Source organism: Thamnophis elegans, chromosome 8, assembly GCF_009769535.1.
Source record: "Thamnophis elegans isolate rThaEle1 chromosome 8, rThaEle1.pri, whole genome shotgun sequence".
Taxonomy (NCBI): Eukaryota; Metazoa; Chordata; class Lepidosauria; order Squamata; family Colubridae; genus Thamnophis; species Thamnophis elegans.
This window is the reverse complement of record NC_045548.1, coordinates 79,609,694-79,632,193: the sequence shown is the minus strand read 5'-3', so window position 1 is coordinate 79,632,193 and position 22,500 is coordinate 79,609,694. Positions and strand designations below refer to the sequence as shown.

Below are 22,500 nucleotides of genomic sequence, written 5' to 3'. Positions count from 1 at the left end.
GTGATCCCCTTTTGCGATCTTCTGACGAGCAACGTCAATGGGGCAAGACGGATTCACTTAACAACCATGTTGTTCACTTAACAACTGAAGCGATTCACTTAATAACTGTGGCGAGAAAGGTCATAGAATGGGGCAAAACTCATTTAACAACTGTCTGGCTTGGAAGGAGACATTGTGGGCTCGATTACGATCGTAAATGGAGGACTACCTGTCTTATTACAAATAAGAAAATAACCTGAGCATTTCTTCAGGCTTTTTTTAAAAATTCGGCTCTGTAATTTAGGTAGAGAAGAAGAGACTCCTTCCTTGTGGCCAAACAGAAATCAAGAATCCAACTGCAAATCGCTCAGAGATTTACTAGATCTGGGGATTATAAGAAAGATTTCCTTCGCTCTGGGATTATTTCTTTTTCTTTTTCTCTTCTTTTCTACATTTTCCCCTTCCTTTTTTCTTCCAAATCTTTCCTACTATTTTCTTCTGAATTTCTGGTTCATATAGTAACACATAAAGAAATAAAACTTTGGCTGGAGAGAAGAGATTTCTGTCGTTCTGGCCAAACAGAAATCAAGAATCCAACTGCAAATCGCTCAGAGATTTACTAGATCTGGGGATTATAAGAAAGATTTCCTTCGCTCTGGGATTAAAAAAGAAAACCTCCCTATGCAGCAACCAATGCCAAGTCAGTGAAGCCTCACCCAACAATTACTAGGAGGATTAGAAAAAGCTGCATTTTAGCAGCGGGTGGATTTCACAATCACACCAAGCAACATAAAAAAGGGACTTCATCGTTGCCGGTCACGCTATGGAGGGAGGAGGAGAGTCCGGGAAAGTTCTCGAGAGGATCTTTGATGGAATGGAAAAAAGGTGGGTGGGTGGGTGGGGACTTCAGACTTTTTATATAGTCCGAGTTCAACGACCTGACGGTGATAACTTGGTTTGCAACCAATGGATCATCTATCCGCAAAGGTCATTCATCTTTATGGTGGCTATATTCATCTTTTTATTCCCATATCAGGAAGGAGGAGACACTTATCAGGATAAGAGATATCGGAAGACTGCTATCATGTCTCCCCTAGTCCTTCTTTTCATTAAAGTAGACATACCCAGTTCCTGCAACCATTCTTCATAAGAGCCAAGGTGGTGCAGTGGTTAAATGCAGCACTGCAGGCTACTTCAGCTGACTGCTATCTGCAGTTCGGCAGTTCAAATCTCACCGGCTCAAGGTTGACTCAGCCTTCCATCCTTCCGAGGTGGGTGAAATGAGGACCCGGATTGTTGGGGGCAAGTTGCTGACTCTGTAAACCGCTTAGAGAGGGCTGAAAGCCCTATGAAGCGGTATATAAGTCTAACTGCTATTGCTACTATTGCTATATCTTTTAGCTTCCAATCCCCCAATCCTCTGTTGCTCTTTTCTGCTCTCTTTCAAGAGTCTCAACATCTTCTTTACATCATGGGGACCAAAACTGGATGCCGTATTCCAAGTGTGGCCTTACCAAGGCCTTTTAAGTTTAAAGCCTTACCTTAAACTATGCTTGTTTAATTATGTTCTATCCCAGGAGTGTTCATGCTTGGCCATTATAAGACTTGTGGACTTCAACTACCAGAATTCCCCAGCCAGCTATGGAAGTTGAAGTCTACAGTTGTAAAGTGGCCGTGCATGGAATACCTCTGTGATAGGACATGGTATAGGGTTTCCTGCTGGAGTTGCGGGCTGGACTAGAAGACCTCCAAGATCCCTTCCAACTCTTGTTATATTCTGTAGAAGTTCGAAAGAAAAGAACTAGGGAAAACGTGATAGTGATCTTCCAGTGTTTGAGGGGCTTCCACAAAGATGGTCCACCTATTCTCCAAAGCACCTGAAGGCAGGACAAGAAGCAATGGGTGGAAACTAATCAAGGAGAGAAGCAACTTAGAACTGAGGAGGAATTTCCCGACAGTTAGAACAATTAACCAGTGGAACAATTTGCCTCCAGAAGTTGTGGGAGCTCCATCGGTGGAGTTTTTAAAGAAGAGATTGGACAGCCATCTATCCAAAATGTTATAGGGCCTCCTATTTGAGCAGGGGGTTGGACTAGAAGATCTCCAAGGTCCCTTCCAACTCTGCAGAATGACATTCTGTCCTTCTGTTCTAGTTATATATCAAGGATTACCTGTCCTTCCACTCTCTAAAGCCTAGCTATTAATTCCTCTTCCAAGGAGATCGACTTTCTACTTACCTGCAAGTGAGAACAGCCACACCTCCCCACTTTCTGGATTCTGGTTGGGCAGGAGCCGTTTCTCTAAAGGATCATTATTTTCAGGGTGGGGCGGAATTATTAAACAGCCGAGCTGAATCAATTCTCTTATTTGTTGTTGCTGTATAAACTAACACCATTATTTGTTGTCGGTGGTTGCTGAATAAAGTAACACCATAAAAACCAGGTGAACTCCAAGTGGGAGACTTAATCTTTGTGTCTGGGACAATCACACCTCAAGTTTCCAAGGCTATATATATATATATTTTTCACTCAGGGAGGAGAGAAAAGTTTGGATTCCACCAGGTCATCGGAGAAAATTTGCAATTATTTTTAAACCCTTGGAGGCCAAAACCCTTGGAGGTGCTGCCCAAGAAATATTATCAGGGCATCTGTTTTCAAGCGGAATAATTCACCCGGTGACAGGTCAGGGTGTCCTGCGCTTCACAAAAGCAAATAGGATAATAAATGCAAATACATTTGCTATTAAACGGTTGTTTTATTGGAAAAACGACAGTTCCCAGCCTAGAGATGCCTCCAGGGAGGGTATAAGGCAGGAGAGCTTCCGAAAATCTCCAATGCAGGCAGTCCTCAACTTACAGCCGTTCGTTTAGTGACCGTTCCCCGTCGTCGTCGTTAAGTGAATCGCTTCCGGTGTCAGTCACAAGTTAATCAGACGGTTGTTAAGTGAATCCAGCTTCCTCATCGACTTTGCTTGTCAGAGGCTTGCAAAAGGGGATCACGTGACCTCTGAGACACTGCGACTGTCATAAGTGTGAGTCCCTTGCCAAGCGTCTGAATTTGGATCAAGTGACCGCGGGGATGCCGCAACGGTCGTAAGTGTGAAAACTGAATCATAAGTCGCTTTCTTCCGTGCTGTTGTAACTTCGGTCACTAAATGAATGGCCGTAAGTCGAGGACTACCTGGATTCAAGGAACAAAAATAAGTTACAAAACTGTTAGAATACTCATGACTGGGAGAGACATGGTAACGAGGTCAGCCAATGAACAGGCACAGCAACTAAGTCAGCCAATGGGAGCTTAAACAGATCCGAGTCTGGGCTGAGAATTGAAACTGAAACTACTCTGTCTGCTCTGAACTGGGAAATGAAACTGTTCTCTCCTGCTCGAGTTCCGCTTGTAACTTCTACCACGTTGGAAGAATCTACTAGTGGTATTGTACATTTATTCATCTGTTATTATGTATGTAACGAAGTTAATGAATCCAGCTGAATCAGTTCTCTGTGTGTGCTTTCTGGATTTGACTTTTGTGCAACAAACTCTTGACGAAAACTAGAGTGGATTCGAATGGCTTTCTTGGGCCATTTCGTGCAGAATCTGGAATGTGGGGGCGGCATCATATGAATTCTACTTTTTTTTTTACACACACACACACACACACACACACACACCAGAGAATAAAGGATCCTACTTTTAAAAAACAGATTTCCCAAAGCCCAGCCAGTACTTGCTGAGAGAGAGAGAGCACCGAAGGATGCTGTTTGGGCTGGGGACGATGGGATTTTAGTCCAATTTCCAGGAAGGGAAAGGCTGACTTTATTCTTGGCAAGCTCAATCAATCAATCAACCATTCAATCAATCAGACCAGAGCTGGAAGGGACCTTAGAGGTCTTCTAGTCCAACCCCCTGCTCAGAGGTGGGTTCCTACCAGTTCGTACCAGTTCGGTAGAGCCGGTTCGTCAAATCTACCGAACCGGTTAGAAGAGGTTCCACCAGTGGACCCGGAAAGCAGGCCACACCTACAGAAGAGGTTCCAAGATTTTTTGAAACCCACCACTGCTACACAAACACACACACAGAGAGAGAGAGAAAGAGAAAGAAAGGAAGAAAGAAAGAAAGAAAGAAAAAAAGAAAAAAGAAAGAAAAAGAGGGAGAGAGAGATGAAAGAAAAAAAGAAAAAAGGGACAGAGAGACAAAAGGAAGGAAAGAGAGAGAGAGAGAGAGAGAGAGAGAGAGAGAGAGAACATGGCCAGCAAGCCACTCCCACAAAGGAGGCCACACCCACAGAGTAGGTTCCAAAATTGGAAAGTCACAGACAGCCAATTAAAATCCAGCCACTCAGGATCTCATGCATCAACCAATGAACATGGCTTGTCTTCCTTAAGCCAAGCACAAACCGGTGTTTGGATTCCCCAAGTTCTCCTGCTCGTCCTCCACTTATGACCGCAATTCAGGCCAGAGTTTCCATCACTAAACGAGGCAATTGTTAAGTGAGTCACTCACACCCGAGTTTGCCATGGTTTGTTAAGTGGATCACATGGTTGTGGTTAAGCAAACCCCTTTGCTTGTTAAGTGAGCGTTTAGTCGTTAAGTGAATCCGATTCCGGCCCCTCCCCCATTGACTTTGCTTTTGGGAGCCATCGGGGGAAGGTCACCGAGGATCTCGTGACCGTCGTAAACACGGGTCGCCAAGCCCCCGAATCTTGATCGTGTGTGCCCGGGGACCACTACAAGGGTCATAAGTGCGAGGACGGGTGATTAGTGGGGTTTTTCCCAGAGTGCCATTGTAGCTTCGGCCACTAAATGAATGGTTTATAAGTCGAGGACCGCCTGTCTATGGACTCCAGAGCCCACCAGCCTGCCCCCTCCTCCACCCCATCCCCCACTGCCAAGAAAGGTATGCGGGTGATTCACCAGGGATCCAGTTTCACACCCAGGGGCCCAAAGAAAATCTTGTGTCATCCTGTGGTTGAAACGGAAAGCAGCCACCACCGGCTGAGTCAAACCCTCCCTCTCCCTCTCCCTCTCCCTCTGGGGAAGCCCAGGGGGGGGGGAAATCCACCCAATGGCTGGTTCTGACGACATCCTCCCCCAAGTCAGGGATGGGTCTGGTGGGGCATCAAAGCTTCAGTCCTCATTTAACAACCGTTTGAAGTCACGATGGCACTGAACAAAGGGACTTCTTCTTCTTCTCCTTCTCCTCCTCCTCTCTTCCTCCTCCTCCTCTTCTTCTTCTTCTTCTTCTACTACTACTACTACTACTACTACTTCTTCATCCTCCTCCTCCTCCTCCTCCTCCTCCTCCTCCTTCTTCATCATCCTTTTCCTCCTCTTCCTCCTCCTCCCCCCCTCCTCCTCATTATTCCTATTCTTAGAAAATTTATATTGCTGTCTATTCACACATGGCGACTCAAGGCGACTTACAGGGATATAAAAACATTATATATATATATATATATATATATATATATATATATATATATATATATATATATATATATATATATAAAAATAAAAGAAAACAATGAAATAATAAATCAATAAAATAATATAATAGCCCCCACCCCACTCGTCAACGCATCACGCAAGTCATTTAATACCATTTGTGAGAAATGGGGTAGGGTCTCCTGCTTGGGCAAGGGGGTTGGACTAGATGTGACTCCAAGGCCCCTTCCCACTCTGTTATTCTGTTAATGGGCTCCATCCTGCTCTGGGTTCGGGCTTATGACCGTTTTTCACACTTACGGCCATTGCACCATCCATTAGCAATAGCAATAGCAGTTAGACTTATATACCGCTTCATAGGGCTTTCAGCCCTCGCTAAGAGGTTTACAGAGTCAGCATATCGCCCCCAACAACAATCCGGGTCCTCATTTTACACACCTCGGAAGGATGGAAGGCTGAGTCAACCCTGAGCCTTGGATGGATAGATAATAGATAAGATAGATATAGAAGATAGATAGATAGATAGATAGATAGATAGATAGATAGATAGATAGATAGATAGATAGATAGATAGATAGATAGATAGATAGATGATAGATAGATGATAGATAGATAGCAATAGCAATAGCAGACTTATATACCGCTTCCTAGGGCTTTCAGCCCTCTCTAAGCGGTTTACAGAGTCAGCATATCGCCCCCAACAACAATCCGGGTCCTCATTTCACCCACCTCGGAAGGATGGAAGGCTGAGTCAACCCTGAGCCGGTGAGATTTGAACCGCCGAACTGCAGATAGCAGTCAGCTGAAGCGGCCTGCAGTACTGCACTCTAACCACTGCGCCACCTCGGCTCTTAAATTAGACGGCGTTTAGGGCATCACATCTAGATTTCCTGCTGCATTTAAAAAAGGGTTGGGGAAAAAGAGAATTATAGGCAATCCTCAACTTACAACCATTCATTTAATGACCATTTGAAGTTACAAGTGGAAAATAAAACGACTTACGACCGTTTTTCGCCCTTACAACCGTCACAGCATCCCGGTGGTCCCCTGATTAAAATTTGGACCCTCCTATTTACGACGGTTGTTGCAGTGTCCCTCTGTGTGTGTGTTTGTGTGTGACATGATCCCCTTTTGTGACCATCAGTCCAGCAAAATCAAACGGGGGAGCCGGATTTGCTGAACAACTGTGCTATCAACTTCATCATTGCGGTGATTCACTTAACAACCGGGGCAAGAAAAGTCGTAAAACGGGGCAAAACTCCGTTAACAAATGTCTCGCTTAGCAACCGAAAGCGTTGGGCTCCGTGGTGGCCGTAAGGTGAGGGCGGGCTGCAGAGCAGGAACAAAGAAACCGACTCTTGCCAAATTCCCCTTGAACCCGGATCTTGCAAGCTTTCGACTGTGCCAAATGTTCTTGGCTGGGTCTGCAGCCCCCCCCCCCCCGCCCCTCCGCCCCCATTTCTGTGTGTGTGTGGGTGCGTGCGTGTGCATGGGACACGGAGAGGGTCTGTTGTGTCACACAAGGCTGCTTTCACCAGCCCCTTCCACACCACTTTTCCTGGCCGGCTCTTTTGCAAACGAAAAGCCAATCCTGCCTCAGTGTCTCTATAGGACTGTGTTTCTCAACCTTGGCCACTTGAAGATGTCCGGACTTCAACTCCCAGAATCCCCCAGCCAGCGAATGCTGGCTGGGGGATTCTGGGAGTTGAAGTCCGGACATCTTCAAGTGGCCAAGGTTGAGAAACACTGCTATAGGACTTTCGCCATCCGGTTGGCTGGCCACCCCCACATTTTGGGTGAATATGTCTCCAAATCCGGGTCTCCTCTTCTGAGCATCAAAACATCCTCCTCCGTCTCTCCAAGATGCCCGTGGTGGGAAGGACAAGGGCTCTTCAAACATGGGCAGAGGCTATGCCTTCTCTGCCCCTCAACTCAAGAGGAGGGGAGGATCAGCAACAACTGAATAACAGAATGACAGGGCTGGAAGGGACCTCGGAGGTCTTCTAGTCCAGCCCCCTCCTAAATGGAGGAGACCCTTACAGAATCATAGAATGACAGGGCTGGAAGGGACCTTAGAGGTCTTCTAGTCCATCCCCCTCCTAAAAGCAGGAGACAGGATCATAGAATGACAGGGTTTGAAGGGACCTTAGAGGTCTTCTAGTCCAGCCCCCTCCTAAAAAGAGGAGACCCTTACAGAATCATAGTATAACAGGGTTGGAAGGGACCTTAGAGGTCTTCTAGTCCAACCCTCTTCTAAAAGCAGGAGACCCTTACAGAATCATAGAATGACAGGGCTGGAAGGGACCTCAGAGGTCTTCTAGTCCAACCCTCTTCTAAAAGCAGGAGACCCTTACAGAATCATAGAATGACAGAGTTGGAAGGGACCTTGGAGGTCTTCTAGTCCAGCCCCCCCCTAAAAGGAGGAGACCCTTACAGAATCATAGAATGACAGGTTTGGAAGGGACCTTGGAGGTCTTCTAGTCCAGCCCCCTCCTAAATGGAGGAGACCCTTACAGAATCATAGAGTAACAGGTCTGGAAGGGACCTTAGAGGTCTTCTAGCCCAGCCCCCTCCTAAAAGGAGGAGACCCTTACAGAATCATAGAATAACAGGGCTGGAAGGGACCTTAGAGGTCTTCTAGTCCAGCCCCCTCCTAAAAGGAGGAGACCCTTACAGAATCATAGAGTAACAGGGCTGGAAGGGACCTTGGAGGTCTTCTAGTCCAGCCCCCTCCTAAAAGGAGGAGACCCTTACAGAATCATAGAATAACAGGGTTGGAAAGGACCTTAGAGGTCTTCTAGTCCAACCCCCTCCTAAAAGCAGGAGACAGAATCATAGAATGACAGAGTTGGAAGGGACCTTGGAGGTCTTCTAGTCCAGCCCCCTCCTAAAAGGAGGAGACCCTTACAGAATCATAGAGTAACAGGGCTGGAAGGGACCTTGGAGGTCTTCTAGCCCAGCCCCCTCCTAAAAGGAGGAGACCCTTACAGAATCATAGAATAACAGGGCTGGAAGGGACCTTAGAGGTCTTCTAGTCCAGCCCCCTCCTAAAAGGAGGAGACCCTTACAGAATCATAGAGTAACAGGGCTGGAAGGGACCTTGGAGGTCTTCTAGTCCAGCCCCCTCCTAAAAGGAGGAGACCCTTACAGAATCATAGAATAACAGGGTTGGAAAGGACCTTAGAGGTCTTCTAGTCCAACCCCCTCCTAAAAGCAGGAGACAGAATCATAGAATGACAGAGTTGGAAGGGACCTTGGAGGTCTTCTAGTCCAGCCCCCTCCTAAAAAGAGGAGACCCTTACAGAATCATAGAATAACAGGGTTGGAAGGGACCTTGGAGGTCTTCTAGTCCTACCCCCTGCTCAGGCAGGAAGCCCTAGACCTTTTCACTTCAATGGCTCCCCAATCTCTTCTTCAAAACTTCCAAAGTTGGAAGCCAGGGTGAGGCCAGTCCTCCCAGCTGCTTCTCACCCACAACTGACCCCCGAATTTTGCTGGGACCCCAATCCTTTGAATGACCCAACAGTTCTTCTAAAGCCCCCCTCCCCAAAAGCGCAGGGGTGACTCAGCCCGACTTGCCAAGGGATTTCCCTGCCCGCCCACAGCAAGCGGGGTTAGGTTAAGAGCCCGGCACCCCTTGCCCCCCCTCCCCTCCCCACGGGATGAGCTCACAGGGTTAGGCAAGCGCCCGGGCGCCTTCCCTTCCTCCCGGCTGGCTGGCCCGGCTGCCCAGCCTCCTTGCTCCTGGCCCTCCTGGCCCCACCTCGCCTGCTCCCCCCCTGGCCAAGACCTGCCCTCCAATCTGGGCTGGGGAACCTGCGGAGCCAGACAGGTTTTGTGGAATGGTTAACCTGGGGCAATCCCATCCTGAGCCAATCACCTGAGCCGCAGACTTCAGCGCTCGGGCACCTGCTCCAAACTTCCCTGGGCGAAGGAGAACACCTCTGGCAGCAAACCGAGCCTTCCTGCCCAGCCATGCGCCTCATCCTCGGGAGCCTGATGCTCCACTGCCTGCTGGGGGCTGCCGTGCCAGGACCCCCCCAGGAACCAGCGCTGCAGGAACTCTGGACTCTCCTGTCGGGCAGCCGCGAGGGCGTTCTGCCCCGTCGCTCCGTGGATGCCCTGTTAAATATCGCAAGGTCCCGGGTGCAGTGCTCCGCGGTGCCGTGTGAAAAGGTAGAGTGGGGGTAGCAGGCGGGCGGGGTCGCCCTGGCAGCTGGAAAACCCTGGGTCAAACTCCAGCGTGGGTGCAAAGGGCTGGGGCGCCAGGCAGGAAGGCTGACCGCAGCCTCGGCAGCAGCTGCAGGAGGGGGAGAGAGAGGGCGAAGGAGAAGAGAAGCGGGGAGGGGGACTTTGGCATGGCTTTCCTGACCCCGAGAGCCCCTCACCCCCAATTTCTTCGCTTCTCCAGCCCAGGCGAGCCCAGGCGAGCCACTGCCCTGGGCAACCTGTCTTCAGACCGCTCCATCTGCTTGGCCGTTCCAAAAGAATACAGAATGACAGAGTCGGAAAGGGACCTGGGAGGTCTTCTAGTCCAACCCCCTCTTCGGGCAGGAAAACCCTATATCACTTCAGACGAACCACTGTCCGATTTCTTCTTGAAAACCTCCAGTATTGGAGCACCCACAACTTCTGGTGGCAACTTCTGTTCCACTGGTTCGTTGTTCTCACATTCAGGATGTTTCTCCCTTAAGTTGCTTCTCTCCTTGATTAGTTTCCATCTGTTGTTTCTTGTCTCGCCTTCTGATGCTTTGGGAAATAGGTTGACCCCCCCCCCCCCTACTCTTTCAAATAGTGGAAGGCTGCTATCAGGTCACCCCTAGTCCTGATTTTCATTAAACTAGACATACCCAATTTCTGCAATCATTCTTAACAGAATAACAAGAGCTGGAAGGGACCTTGGAGGTCTTCTAGTCCAACCCCCTGTGGAAAACCTTATATCATTCCAGACAAATGGTTGTCCAACCTCTTCTTAAAAACTTCCAGTGTTGGAGCATTTACAACTTCTGGTGGCAAGCTGTTCCCCTGGTTAATTGTTCTCACCACCAGGAAATTCCTGCTTATGAAAGACCATATATATATACATATAGAATGAGCGTTCTCTTAATCTGCGACAGCCCCAAGCTTGGGGGACTCTGTTCACCCTTATCCGGGGTTACTAAATTGACTTCACAGGCAGAAGCACCGAGATGGAGGAAGCTGCAACGCACAGAAGCTTCTGCTTTTGAACGTTTTTGGGGCTTTTTGGAAATGAGTTAGTCGGAAAAACTGAGACCGGATAAGGCAGGGTGGGGGCTGTGGGGTTAGCAGGCAGACCACAGGAGGAAGTTTCACTTAGATGAAAGAAATGGGTTGGGGGTTGAAATCAAGAGGGGGCAGCCTGGGGAGGGAGGGTCTTGGTCTCTCTCTCTCTCTCTCTCTCTCTCTCTCTCTCTCTCTCTCCCTCCCTCCCTCCCTCCCTCCCTCCCTCCCTCCCTCTCTCTCTCTCGTTTATATTTATAATATAAAATACAAAAATACAAAGGAAAAAAGTAGGAAAAATAAGGAGGGAAAAGTGGGGAAAAGAATAGAGAAAAAAAGAAAGAAATAGCTTTGAATTCCGACTCCCTTTGGTGCAGTCGAATAAGATAATTGCATCAAACCTCAAATTTTTACTTTTACATATATTATGCATAGATAGGTAGGTAGGTAGATATAGGTATAGGTATAGGTGTAGGAACAGATAGGTATAGATATATAACGCATACGTATACACCAGCCATTTTTATAATAATAATAGCAATAGCAATAGCAGTTAGACTTATATACCACTTCATGGGGCTTTCAGCCCTCTCTAAGCGGTTTACAGAGTCAGCATATCGCCCCTACAGTCTGGGTCCTCATTTCACCCACCTTGGAAGGATGGAAGGCTGAGTCAACCTTGAGCCAGATTAGAACCGCTGAACTGCAGATAACAGTCAGCTGAAGTGGCCTGCAGTGCTGCACCCTAACCACTGCGCCACCTCGGCTATAAACCTCATGGGTAAACCCCAAAATCAAACTTTCATTTTTTCCCTCCACCTTAAGCATAAAGTCCAGAAGTGGTTTCCAGGTAGAAATAAAAGTAATTATGGTTTTTTTTTTCCCTGTAACCAAACCCGGGGGGGGGGGGAATTAAGATATATTGTATATAAAATAGTACAGAATAATAGTTATAAGAGGAATATATGTACACAAATAGATATAAGATGCATTGCATAGAAATTAGCACATTGAAAGAGATATCTATATCTATATCTATATCTATATCTATATCTATATCTATATCTATATCTATATCTATATCTATATCTATATCTATATCTATATCTATATCTATATATCTATCTATCTATCTATCTATTTACCTATCTACCTATATCTATCTATCTATCTATCTATCTATCTATCTATCTATCTATCTATCTATCTATCTACCTATATCTATCTATCTATCTATCTATCTATCTATCTATCTATCTATCTATCAATCTATCATCTATCTATCTATCTATCTATCTATCTATCATCTATCTATCTATCTATCTATCAATCAATCTATCATCTATCTATCTATCAATCTATCATCTATCTATCTATCTATCTATCTATCATCTATCTATCTATCTATCTATCTATCTATCTATCTATCTATCATCTATCTATCTATCTATCTATCTATCTATCTATCTATCTATCAATCTATCATCTATCTATCTATCAATCTATCATCTATCTATCTATCTATCTATCTATCTATCTATCTATCATCTATCTATCTATCAATCTATCATCTATCTATCTATCTATCTATCTATCATCTATCTATCTATCTATCTATCTATCTATATCATCTATCTATCATCTATCTATCTATCATCTATCTATCTAATCTATCTATCTATCTATCTATCTATCTATCTATCTCTATCTATCTATCTATCTATCTCTATCTATCTATCTATCTATCTATCTATCTATCTATCTATCTATCTATCATCTATCTATCTATCTACATCTATCTATCTATCTATCTATCTATCTATCTATCTATCTATCTATCTATCTATCTATCTATCTATCATCTATCTATCTATCAATCAATCTATCATCTATCTATCTATCTATCTATCTATCTACAGACACAAAGAGTATAATGGAGGCTTGCCGATGTGGGAATGTTGCTTTTTTTGTTAAAAAATGGGAAGGGGAACTGTTTAATAAAAATATTTTTTTTAAAAAAGGTTGAGTGGATTCTGGGGATTCTGAGAGTCCAAGTCCACCCATCTTGAAGTGGGAAGGTTGGGAAGGAAGCCTGCCGTAAGGAAGAGTTCCCAGGCTGCCTGGGAAAACTGGAAAGATGAGAGGAGCGAGAGAGAAGCCTCGGGAAAAAGGCTGGGAGCTTCCCTGTCTTCCCAGGAAGCCGGTGCCCGAGAGAGAGAGGGTGGCTCAGTCAGAGATCCTTGCCCAGACGGGTTCGACACGTTTTTGCCCAAGATAGGAAAATGTTCCAGTTGGGAGGAGGGAAAGGGGGAATGAGAGAGAGGGAGGGAGGGAGGGAGAAACTATCTTGCCTCCCTTCCCTTCTGCATCCATTCATTTCTCCTCTCCTTCCCTTTCTTTTTCCTTTTCTTCCCCTCTTTTTCTCCTTTCCTTACTCTTTCTCGTTCCTTTCTCTCTCTTCTTTCCCTCTTCTTTCCTTTCCTTTATTTTCTCTATCTTTCCTTTTTCTTTCCTTTGCTTTTTCTCTTCCCTTTCCTTTTATTCTTCCCTTTCTTTTCTTTTCCTTTCCTCCCCTCGTTCATCCATTTATTTTATTTTCTTCCTTTTCTTTTTTTTCCCTTTCCGCCCTTCCCTTTTTATTCATTTACTCCCTTCCCTTCCTCCCCTCCCATATGTCCTTCCCTGCTATTCCCCTTTTATTTTCCTTCCCTTTCTCTTCATCTGTTTCTCTTCTTTCTTTTCTTTTTTTCCTTTTCCCCCTTCCTTTTTTTCATCTATTTTCTTCTTCGCTTCCTCTCCTCCCATTCCCTTCCATATTCCCTTCCCCTTCTCTCTCTTTTTCTCCTTTCCTTTCTTTCTTTTTCTCCTTCCCTTCCCTTTCCCTTCCCTTCATCCATTCTATTTTCTTCCTTTTCTTTTTCCCTTTACCCTCTTTCCTTCTCATGAATTTACTTCCCTTCCCTCTCCTCCTTTCCCCTCTCCTGGCCCTTCTCTAGACTAGCCAAACCCAAATCCTGCAACCGTTCTTCATCTGCAACCTTCCAGTCAGCCTTGATTCTGGGCAGCTGTCTGGGCAAGTCCCGGCGCGGTTTCCTCACAACATGCAAAGTGGTTTCTTTGCCCTGCTATTCCTTCTTCCTGGCACTAAGCGTGAAACACCGGTCCAAACTCAGCCAGGATTCGTGCCTAAGGCAGGATTAGAACTCAGCTCTTCCAGGTTCTAGCCAGGTGGCTCTAAGAGGTAGTCCTCCACCAAAGAACCCTCTGTATAAGGACCGGGCAAAGTTACAACGGCACTGAAAAAGTGACTTACGGCTGTTTTTCCGACACCTCTGACCGTTGCAGCCTTCCCGTGACGATGGGGTGAAAATTCGAGCCTTTCCTTGGCAACTGGCATGTACTTATGACAGTTTATTGTTTTATAAAATACTGAATAAATAAATAGATAGATAGATAGATAGATAGACAGACAGACAGATATAAAATAATAGAATAGAATAATAAAATAAAACAAAATAATAAAATAAAATAAATAACAAAATAAATAACAAAATAAATAACAAAATGAATGAATTAAAATAATAAAATAAAATAAAATAAATAAAAATGAAATAAAATAAATAAAAATAAAATAAAATAAATGAAATGAGTAAATTAAAATAATAAAATTAAAATAACAAAATTAAAATAAATGAATTAAAATAATAAAATTAAAATAATAAAATAAATAGTAAAGTGAAGTAAAAAAATAAAAAAATAAATGAATAAAAGAAAATAATAAAATTAAAATAATAAAGCTAAAATAATAAAACTAAATTAAATTAATAAAATAAAATAAAAAATAAAATAAATAGTGAAGTGAAGTGAAGTGAAGTGAAGTGAAGTGAAGTGAAGTCAAGTCAAGTCAAGTCAAGTCAAGTCAAGTCAAGTCAAGTCAAGTCAAGTCAAGTCAAGTCAAGTCAAGTCAAGTCAAGTCAAGTCAAGTCAACTAATGAAATGAAATGAAATGATATGAAATGATATGAAACTTCAGGCGGCTGCAGTGTCTTGGGTGATGTGATTGCCCCTCGTAACCTTCCCAGGCATCTCCTTCCAAGCCAAGCCAATGAGGCAAGCTGGATTCGTTTAAGGACCGCACGACTCACGTTAACAACTGCAGTGATTCACTGAACCATCCTGGCCCAAAAAGAAGGGGGGGGGCTGTAAAACAGGACCAAATCTCACTGAACAGCTGCCTCCCTTGGGAACAGCGTCCTTTGCTACCAGGCAGGCGTCAATTAAAATTCCATGGGGAAACAAATAAACAGAAATACCAGGCCCTCTTTTGGGTCCTTATGTCGAGGACTTGTGCTCCCATGGCCACCAGCGTGAATGGTCGTCTACGTTACTTTGGGGGACTCAGGAGAAGGAAAGAGGAGGGAGAAGGGGGGGCAGGAGACCCACCTGGCAGCCTGAAGAAGGGTTTGAGAGTGTTTGCCTTCTCTGTAACCATGGCAGTTTCTCTTAAGTGCCCTCACCCTCACCCTGCCAACCTGATCACGTAGACCACCCCCCCCCCCCCGTTTACAGGAAACCAACCAAAGCAAGTGTGTTTTCCAGGCAGAGAGAGTTGTGTGTTATTTGCACAAACTCTGTGTAAGCACTTCAAACTCACCAAAGGAATCCGGAGAACTTAATTGCTCTTGGGATTAGATCCAAGGGCCCCATTGTTCAACTCAACCTTTCTCAAGCTTTGCAACTTGGCAGGACTTTGGCTCCCAAAATTATTTGCTGGACTGGGGGATTCTGGGAGGCAAAGTCCACCCTCTGAAAGTTGCTGAGATTTTAGAAGAGAAGAGGGGATGGCATAGAATGACACAGAATAGAATAGAATAGCAGAGCTGGAAGGGACCTTGGAGGTCTTCTAGTCCAACCCCCTGCCTGGGCAGGGAAGCCTACATCACTTCAGACAAATGGTTATCTAACATCTTCTGAAAGACTTCCAGTGTTGGGGCATTCACAACTTCTGGAGGCAACTTCTGTTCCATTGATTAATTGTTCTGTCAGGAAATTCCTCCTGAGTTCTAAGTTGCTTCTCTCCTTGATTAGTTTCCACCCATTGCTTCTTGTTCTACCCTCAGGTGCCTTGGAGAATAGTTTGACTCCCTCTTCTTTGGGGCAACCCCTGAGATATTGGAAGGCTGCTATCATGTCTCCCCTGGTCCTTCTTTTCATCAGACTAGACATACCCAGTTCCTGCAACCGTTCTTCATATGTTTTAGTCTCTAGTCCCCTAATCATCTTTCTTGCTCTTCTCTGCACTCTTTCCAGAGTCTCCACATCTTTTCTACATTGTGGCGACCAAAACTGAATGCTGTATTCCGAGCGTGGCCTTATCAAGGCATTTATCAAATGGTATTAACCCTTCACGGGATATTGATTCTCTTCCTCTGTTTTTGAGCAACGTTAACTGGATTTCTTGCCATTCTCCCTTGTGTTCATTCTCCTGCTAGTATTCAGAATCGGAATAGAGCTAGAAGGGGCCTTGGAGGTCTTCTAGTCCGACCCCCTGCTCAGGCAAGAGACCCCATACCATTTCAGACAATAGTTTAATCAATCAGAATAGATTTGGAAGGGACCTGGGAGGTCTTTCTAGTCCCCACCTCCCTAGTGGTATGGAGCCTCAGAAATAAGTCAATCAGAATAGATTTGGAAGGGACCTGGGAGGTCTTCTAGTCCCACCCCCTAGTGGTATGGAGCCTCAGGCGGGAGGCCCCATACCATTTCAGACAAGTGGTTGTCCAATCTCTTCTTAAAAACCTCCAGCGATGGATCACCCACAACTTCTGTTGGCAAGCAGTTCCACTGGTTAATTGTCCTCCCTGCCAGGAAGTTTCTCTTTAATTCCAGGTTTGCTTCTCTCCTTGATTAGTTTCCATCCGTTGTTTCTTGTCTTGTCTTTTCTCCACAACACTTGCTCCCGATCCAAGTCCAATTCTCTATCCGGCATCATCACTAATCAAAAATGTACATTTTCTTCCTTTCGCTCTTTCACTTTTCCCAGCCGGATGGGGAAACCATGAGAAAGAAGGACTGGGGTGGGGGGGGTGACATGGTAGCAGTCACCCAATATTTGAGGGGCTGCCCCAAAGAAGAGGGGAGGGGGGGGGTCAACCTGTTCTCCAAATCAGTGTTTCTCAACCTTGGCGACTTTAAGTCCTGTGGACTTCAACTCCCAGAATTCCCCAGCCAGCTATGCTGGCTGGGGGATTCTGGGAGTTGAAGTCCACAGGACTTAAAGTCGCCAAGGTTGAGAAACACTGCTCCAAATCACTTGATGAGAGGACATGAAGCAACGGGTGGAAGCCAATCAAGGAGAGGAGCAACCTGGAATTAAGGAGAAGCTTCCTGACAGGGAGGACAATTAGCCAGTGGAACAGCTTCCCACCAGAAGTTGTGGGTGCTCCCATCACTGGAGGTTTTTAAGAAGAGACTGGATGGGCATCTGTCTGGAATGATCTGGGCAGGATCTCCTGCATGAACAGGGGGCTGGACTAGAAGATCTCCAAGGTCCCTTCCAGCTGTATTCTGTATTCAATTGGACTTCGTGCCTCAACCTGATGTCCCTGTGCCTTAATTTGTCTTCATCCCCTTCCTCCCTCATTGTCCATCTTCTGTTGGCTTTATTATTTATTTGATTGTTTACTTATTTATTTACTTATTTATTTTGCTGGCTGGGGAATTCTGGGAGTTGAATTGGTCCAGGGGGAGAAACTGCCAGTTGGTTCTCCTCGGGGGTCCATTCTTGTAAGGGGCTCTCCACAATACAGGTAGTCCTTGGCTTACAACAGTTTGTTTAGCGACCAAACCGCCCTGACCAAAGGGGCTTAGGGCCGTTTTTTTCACGCACAGCATTCCCCGTGGCCACCTGATCAGAATTCCTGGCAACTGGCTCATATTTACAACGGTTGCTGGGATCACGTGATCCCCTTTTGCGACCTCCTGACACGCAAAGCCCATGGGGAAGCCAGGTTCACTTAACAACTGGGTGTCTGGCCTAACCACTGCAGTGATTCGCTTAACAACCGTGTGTCAAGAAAGGTCTTAAAATGGGGGCAAAGGCCCACTTCACGTCTCCCTTAGGCACACAAATTTTGGCCTCAACGGTGGTCGTAAGTCGAGGACCACCTGTAATCCACATCTTCCAGAGGTGTTCAACCATGCGGCCCCCTTGTGGGCCGAGATGAAGATGAACCTTCTTCTCTTCTGCAGTGCCTCTCGTCGGCCAACGTCTTCGAACTGGTAGGGAAGACCGCCTCCGGAGAGGTCAACCTGACGTCCGCGGAGCTGCTGACCTTCTCGGCAGGGCTGGTCTTCTACTTCTCTGACCCCGCGGATGCCTGCGAGGCCATGGCCAAGAAACGGTGGGTGGCTGAGGTCCACGATTTCCAAAACAAGTTCTTCAACGGGAGCCCTTTGGCCGGACCCAACCGGGAGAAAGTTGCCCGGCAAATGCTTCTCATCCAGAAGAACGCCAAGTCCATCAAGAAAGAGGAGGTAAGGGGGCAGCGGAGGGGCCGTAGCTGGCGTGGGGAGGGTCCCAAGTGAGAGATGTCGCCATAGAGGTGTCGGCGTTGGGAGGCTGCTTGAGATGCAACCAGGGGTGGGATTCAGTCAGTTCGGACCAGTTTGAGTGAACCGGATGTTAATTTTAATCTGGTTCGCTGAACTGGTAGTTGCGAGGACTGGCTGACCCCACCCCACCCTGCCCAGGAGTCTCCGCGCGGCCTGTTTTCGATGCCAGGTAAGTGGAGGCTCTGGGTGCGCGAAAAATGTGTCTCTAGGAAGTTTGAGAAGTCCAGAAAGGGGCCTGTTTCCAACCTCCAGAGGGCCTCCTATTCTATTCTGCTATTCTATTCTATTTCTATTCCATTCTTCATTCTATTCTATTCTATTCTATTCTGCATTCCTTTTCTATTCCTCTATTCTTCTCTTTTCTATTCTATTCTGCATTCTATTCTATTCTATTCTATTCTATTCTAGTCTCTATTCTATTCTATTCTATGCCATTCCATTCTATTCCATTCTGCATTCTATTCTATTCTATTCTGCATTCCTTTTCTATTCTATTCCTCTATTCTTCTCTTTTCTATTCTATTCTGCATTCTATTCTGTTCTCTGTTCTGTTCTAATTCTTGTTCTCTATTCTATTCTATTCCATTCCATTCTGCATTCTATTCTATTCTATTTTATTCTGCAATTCTATTCTATTCTGCATTCCTTTTCTATTCTATTCCTCTATTCTTCTCTTTTCTATTCTATTCTGCATTCTATTCTGTTCTCTGTTCTGTTCTAATTCTTGTTCTTTATTCTATTCTATTCTATTCATTCTGCATTTCTATTCTATTCTTCTATTCTGCATTCTATTCTATTCTCTGTTGTATTCTAATTCTTATTCTCTATTCTATTCTACTGTTCTGTTCTTCCTGTTCTATTCTTCATTCTATTCTATTCCATTCCATTCTGCATTCTATTCTATTCTATTCTATTCTATTCATTCTATTCTATTCATTCTATTCTATTCATTCTATTCTATTCTATTTTCTATTCTATTTTTCTATTCTATTCTATTCCATTCCATTCTGCATTCTATTCTATTCTATTCATTCTATTCTATTCTATTCATTCTATTCTATTCATTCTATTCTATTCTATTTTTCTATTCTATTTTTCTATTCTATTCTATTCTATTCTATTCTGCATTCAATTCTATTCTCTGTTCTATTCTAATGCTTATTCTCTATTCTATTTTATTGTTCTGTTCTGTTCTGTTCTGTTCTATTCTGCATTCCATTCCAATATCTTTGATAGAGTTAGACATAACTAGCTCCTTCAACCATTAGTTAATTAATTGAATTTATTAGTCCCTCTTCGTCTGTAGCTGGGAAGAAATCATGGTTGGGCGGAGAAAGGGAGAAGGCCAGCCTAAATTTCTCCCCTGCTCTCCTCCGTTCCTCAGCCCTGTGCAGAAATGGACGAGATCCTTAATCGCAGCGCCTCTGTTACCCCCCGCGTGGCGTCGAAACCAGCCAGGCAGGTGTTGGCATTCCTCTCCTATCACGTCTTACGAGGAGGCTGCTTCCGTGCGCTGCCCCACCAACACTACTTTTTGGACTACATTTTCCAACACTACAGCAACGCGACTCACAACCTCACACTGGCAGGTAAGTCTCCAAGCTGTGGGTTTTATACCCAGGTGGGAACCAGAGAGATAGAGAGAAAGCATGGGCAAGGATTTGTCTCTCCTTATTTTATTTTATAGTAGCTGATAACCCGGCATTGCCCGGGTATTTATTTATCCTAATCCTTTATTAGACAGGAAAAGGAATGAATTATATCGATAGTGGGAAGTCAAAGTAATTCATTATAGATATAATTGATTCCTTTTCATTTCAGCGGCCCAGGCGTTCCAGAGTTATGTTGGAACACACAGACACAGTCACACACACATTTGAATCCAAAATACACATGATCACTGTCAAAAATACTGTGATTTGACACTATAGATATAATTCATTCCTTTTCATTTCAGCAGCCCAGGCGTTCCAGAGTTATGTTGGAACACACAGACACAGAAACACATGAATTTGAATCCAAAATACACACGATCACTGTCAAAAATACTGTGATTTGACACTATAGATATAATTCATTCCTTTTCATTTCAGCAGCCCAGGCGTTCCAGAGTTATGTTGGAACACACAGACACAGAAACACATGAATTTGAATCCAAAATACACACGATCACTGTCAAAAATACTGTGATTTGACACTATAGATATAATTCATTCCTTTTCATTTCAGCAGCCCAGGCGTTCCAGAGTTATGTTGGAACACACAGACACAGAAACACATGAATTTGAATCCAAAATACACATGATCACTGTCAAAAATACTGTGATTTGACACTATAGATATAATTCATTCCTTTTCATTTCAGCGGCCCAGGCGTTCCAGAGTTATGTTGGAACACACAGACACAGAAACACATGAATTTGAATCCAAAATACACACGATCACTGTCAAAAATACTGTGATTTGACAAGTAGTGGCTTCCTCACCAGTTTACTACCGGTTCACTGAGAGGGCGTTTTGCCAAGCTCAGAGAGTAACAAGGAACCTATAGTCGTACTCCTCCTCCTCCTCCTCCTCCTCCTCCTCCTCCTCCTCCTCCTCCCTTCAGAGAGCACCAAGGACTCCACAGTTCAACCCTGAGCTACAGAGATGATCGTCTACTAATCTTCTATTCACTTGTCTAACTATTTCATGACACCATCGATAGCTGGGAGACAACAAAGCCATGGAAGTGAGGTTTAAATAACAATAGGCCTGGGATATCTATATCAGCTGTGCCAATCTTGGCAAGTTTAAGACTTCAACTCCCAGAATTCCCCAGGCAGCCATGTTAGGAGCTGAAGTCCACTGGTCTTAAAGGTGCCAAAGTTGGACCCCCTGTTCTCCATCATGACTATGGCGGAAGAGCTAAAACAGACGTCTCCAAAACAGGGTGGCCTTGAGTTCTTCTGGCCTTCAACACTTCCCAGTCAATGTGGCCAAAGGTTTAGGAGACACAAGTCAAGCTCATAAGAGACTATAGTTCGATGGGATTCGTAGGCCATCTTGGAGGGAACCCATATAAAGAGGTTAGCACTGTGTTCCCCCCAGATGAACTCAACTCCCATAATTCTTTGGGTCAGGCTACTTCAGACTTTGGAGGGCTTCTTTGTGGCCAACAGATTTAGAGGACCCCAAAGTGAGTAGGATGGGAAGGATGTACAATGACCTCTGACCTTTCTGGATTTACAACAGGGTTGACCAAACTAATGGTACAGTTGGAGGTCGGTCCTGGGAGAAAAGATGGCGGCCATGACCATGGCCATGACCACGATGGCCATGACCACACACACGATGGCCATGACCACGATGGCCATGACCACACACACGATGGCCATGACCACAGCGACCATGGACACGATGGACACACACACGATGACCATGACCATGATCATAAAAATGCCACACATGGTGGCCATGATCATGACGATCACTCGGACCACCACCATGGCAACGAAACAGGCCACCACCATGGCAACGAAACAGGCCACCACCATGGCAACGAAACAGGCCACCACCATGGCAACGAAACAGCCCATCACCACATGGAGCCCCATGGAAACAGAAGTTCTCCGGTGCGCTCAAAACGAAGTCCTGCAGAAGTCCAGGAACAACATGACGTCCACCAGAACATCTGGGACACGGTGAGACTTGTCCTCCTTTAACCCCGCTATAGGCATAGAGGTGAGCCCACCTGGAGGTTTACCTGTGTCCTCAGGGTCTCACCTGAGTAGGGCAAATGGGTGTGGAGTGTCCTTGGAACTGGTGGAAGGACTGTGTTGTAAACTGGAGATGGATGATATCGTAGCCCTTTGCACCACTCAGGTGACCCTGAGGACACCGACAAGCCTCCAGGTGGCCTCAAAAGACCCTCTCAAAGGATGCAACTGACCAGCTGCCCGCAAGGAATACAAATCCTTCCCTTCCCCACCATCCAGTCAGAGCTGAAGAAGCTTCTGGGATGGGAAGTGAAACATCTTCAAAAGAAAAACCAAGAAAGTCCAGTTGCCTCTTGGGAAAAAAACCCTTGGGACCCCACTATTAGGGGCAGTGGGTCAATGTCCAGAGCCCTTTAGCATTCCCAAGCCAATGCCAGTCACTCATGGGCATTTCTTTCTTTCTTTCTTTCTTTCTTTCTTTCTTTCTTTCTTTCTTTCTTTCTTTCTTTCTTCCTTCCTTCCTTCCT

At 45.2% G+C, this 22,500-nt stretch overlaps 2 protein-coding genes across 2 annotated transcripts in view; one reads left to right on the top strand and one right to left on the bottom strand.

Annotated features, from left to right (window-relative positions):
- Window positions 1-9,384, bottom strand: part of EFR3A (EFR3 homolog A) — a 95,156-nt gene extending 85,772 nt beyond the window's left edge. Inside the window, exon 1 of the mRNA XM_032223495.1 lies at window positions 9,301-9,384. The gene's annotated coding sequence lies outside the window, so the exon portion shown is untranslated. The remainder of the gene's footprint in view (window positions 1-9,300) is intronic.
- Window positions 9,370-22,500, top strand: part of SLC39A4 (solute carrier family 39 member 4) — a 23,019-nt gene continuing 9,888 nt past the window's right edge. The window contains exons 1-4 of the mRNA XM_032223496.1: window positions 9,370-9,596; window positions 17,913-18,197; window positions 19,660-19,864; window positions 21,510-21,958. Of these exons, the coding sequence (XP_032079387.1) occupies window positions 9,396-9,596; window positions 17,913-18,197; window positions 19,660-19,864; window positions 21,510-21,958 (1,140 nt within the window). The 5' untranslated portion in view covers window positions 9,370-9,395. The remainder of the gene's footprint in view (window positions 9,597-17,912; window positions 18,198-19,659; window positions 19,865-21,509; window positions 21,959-22,500) is intronic.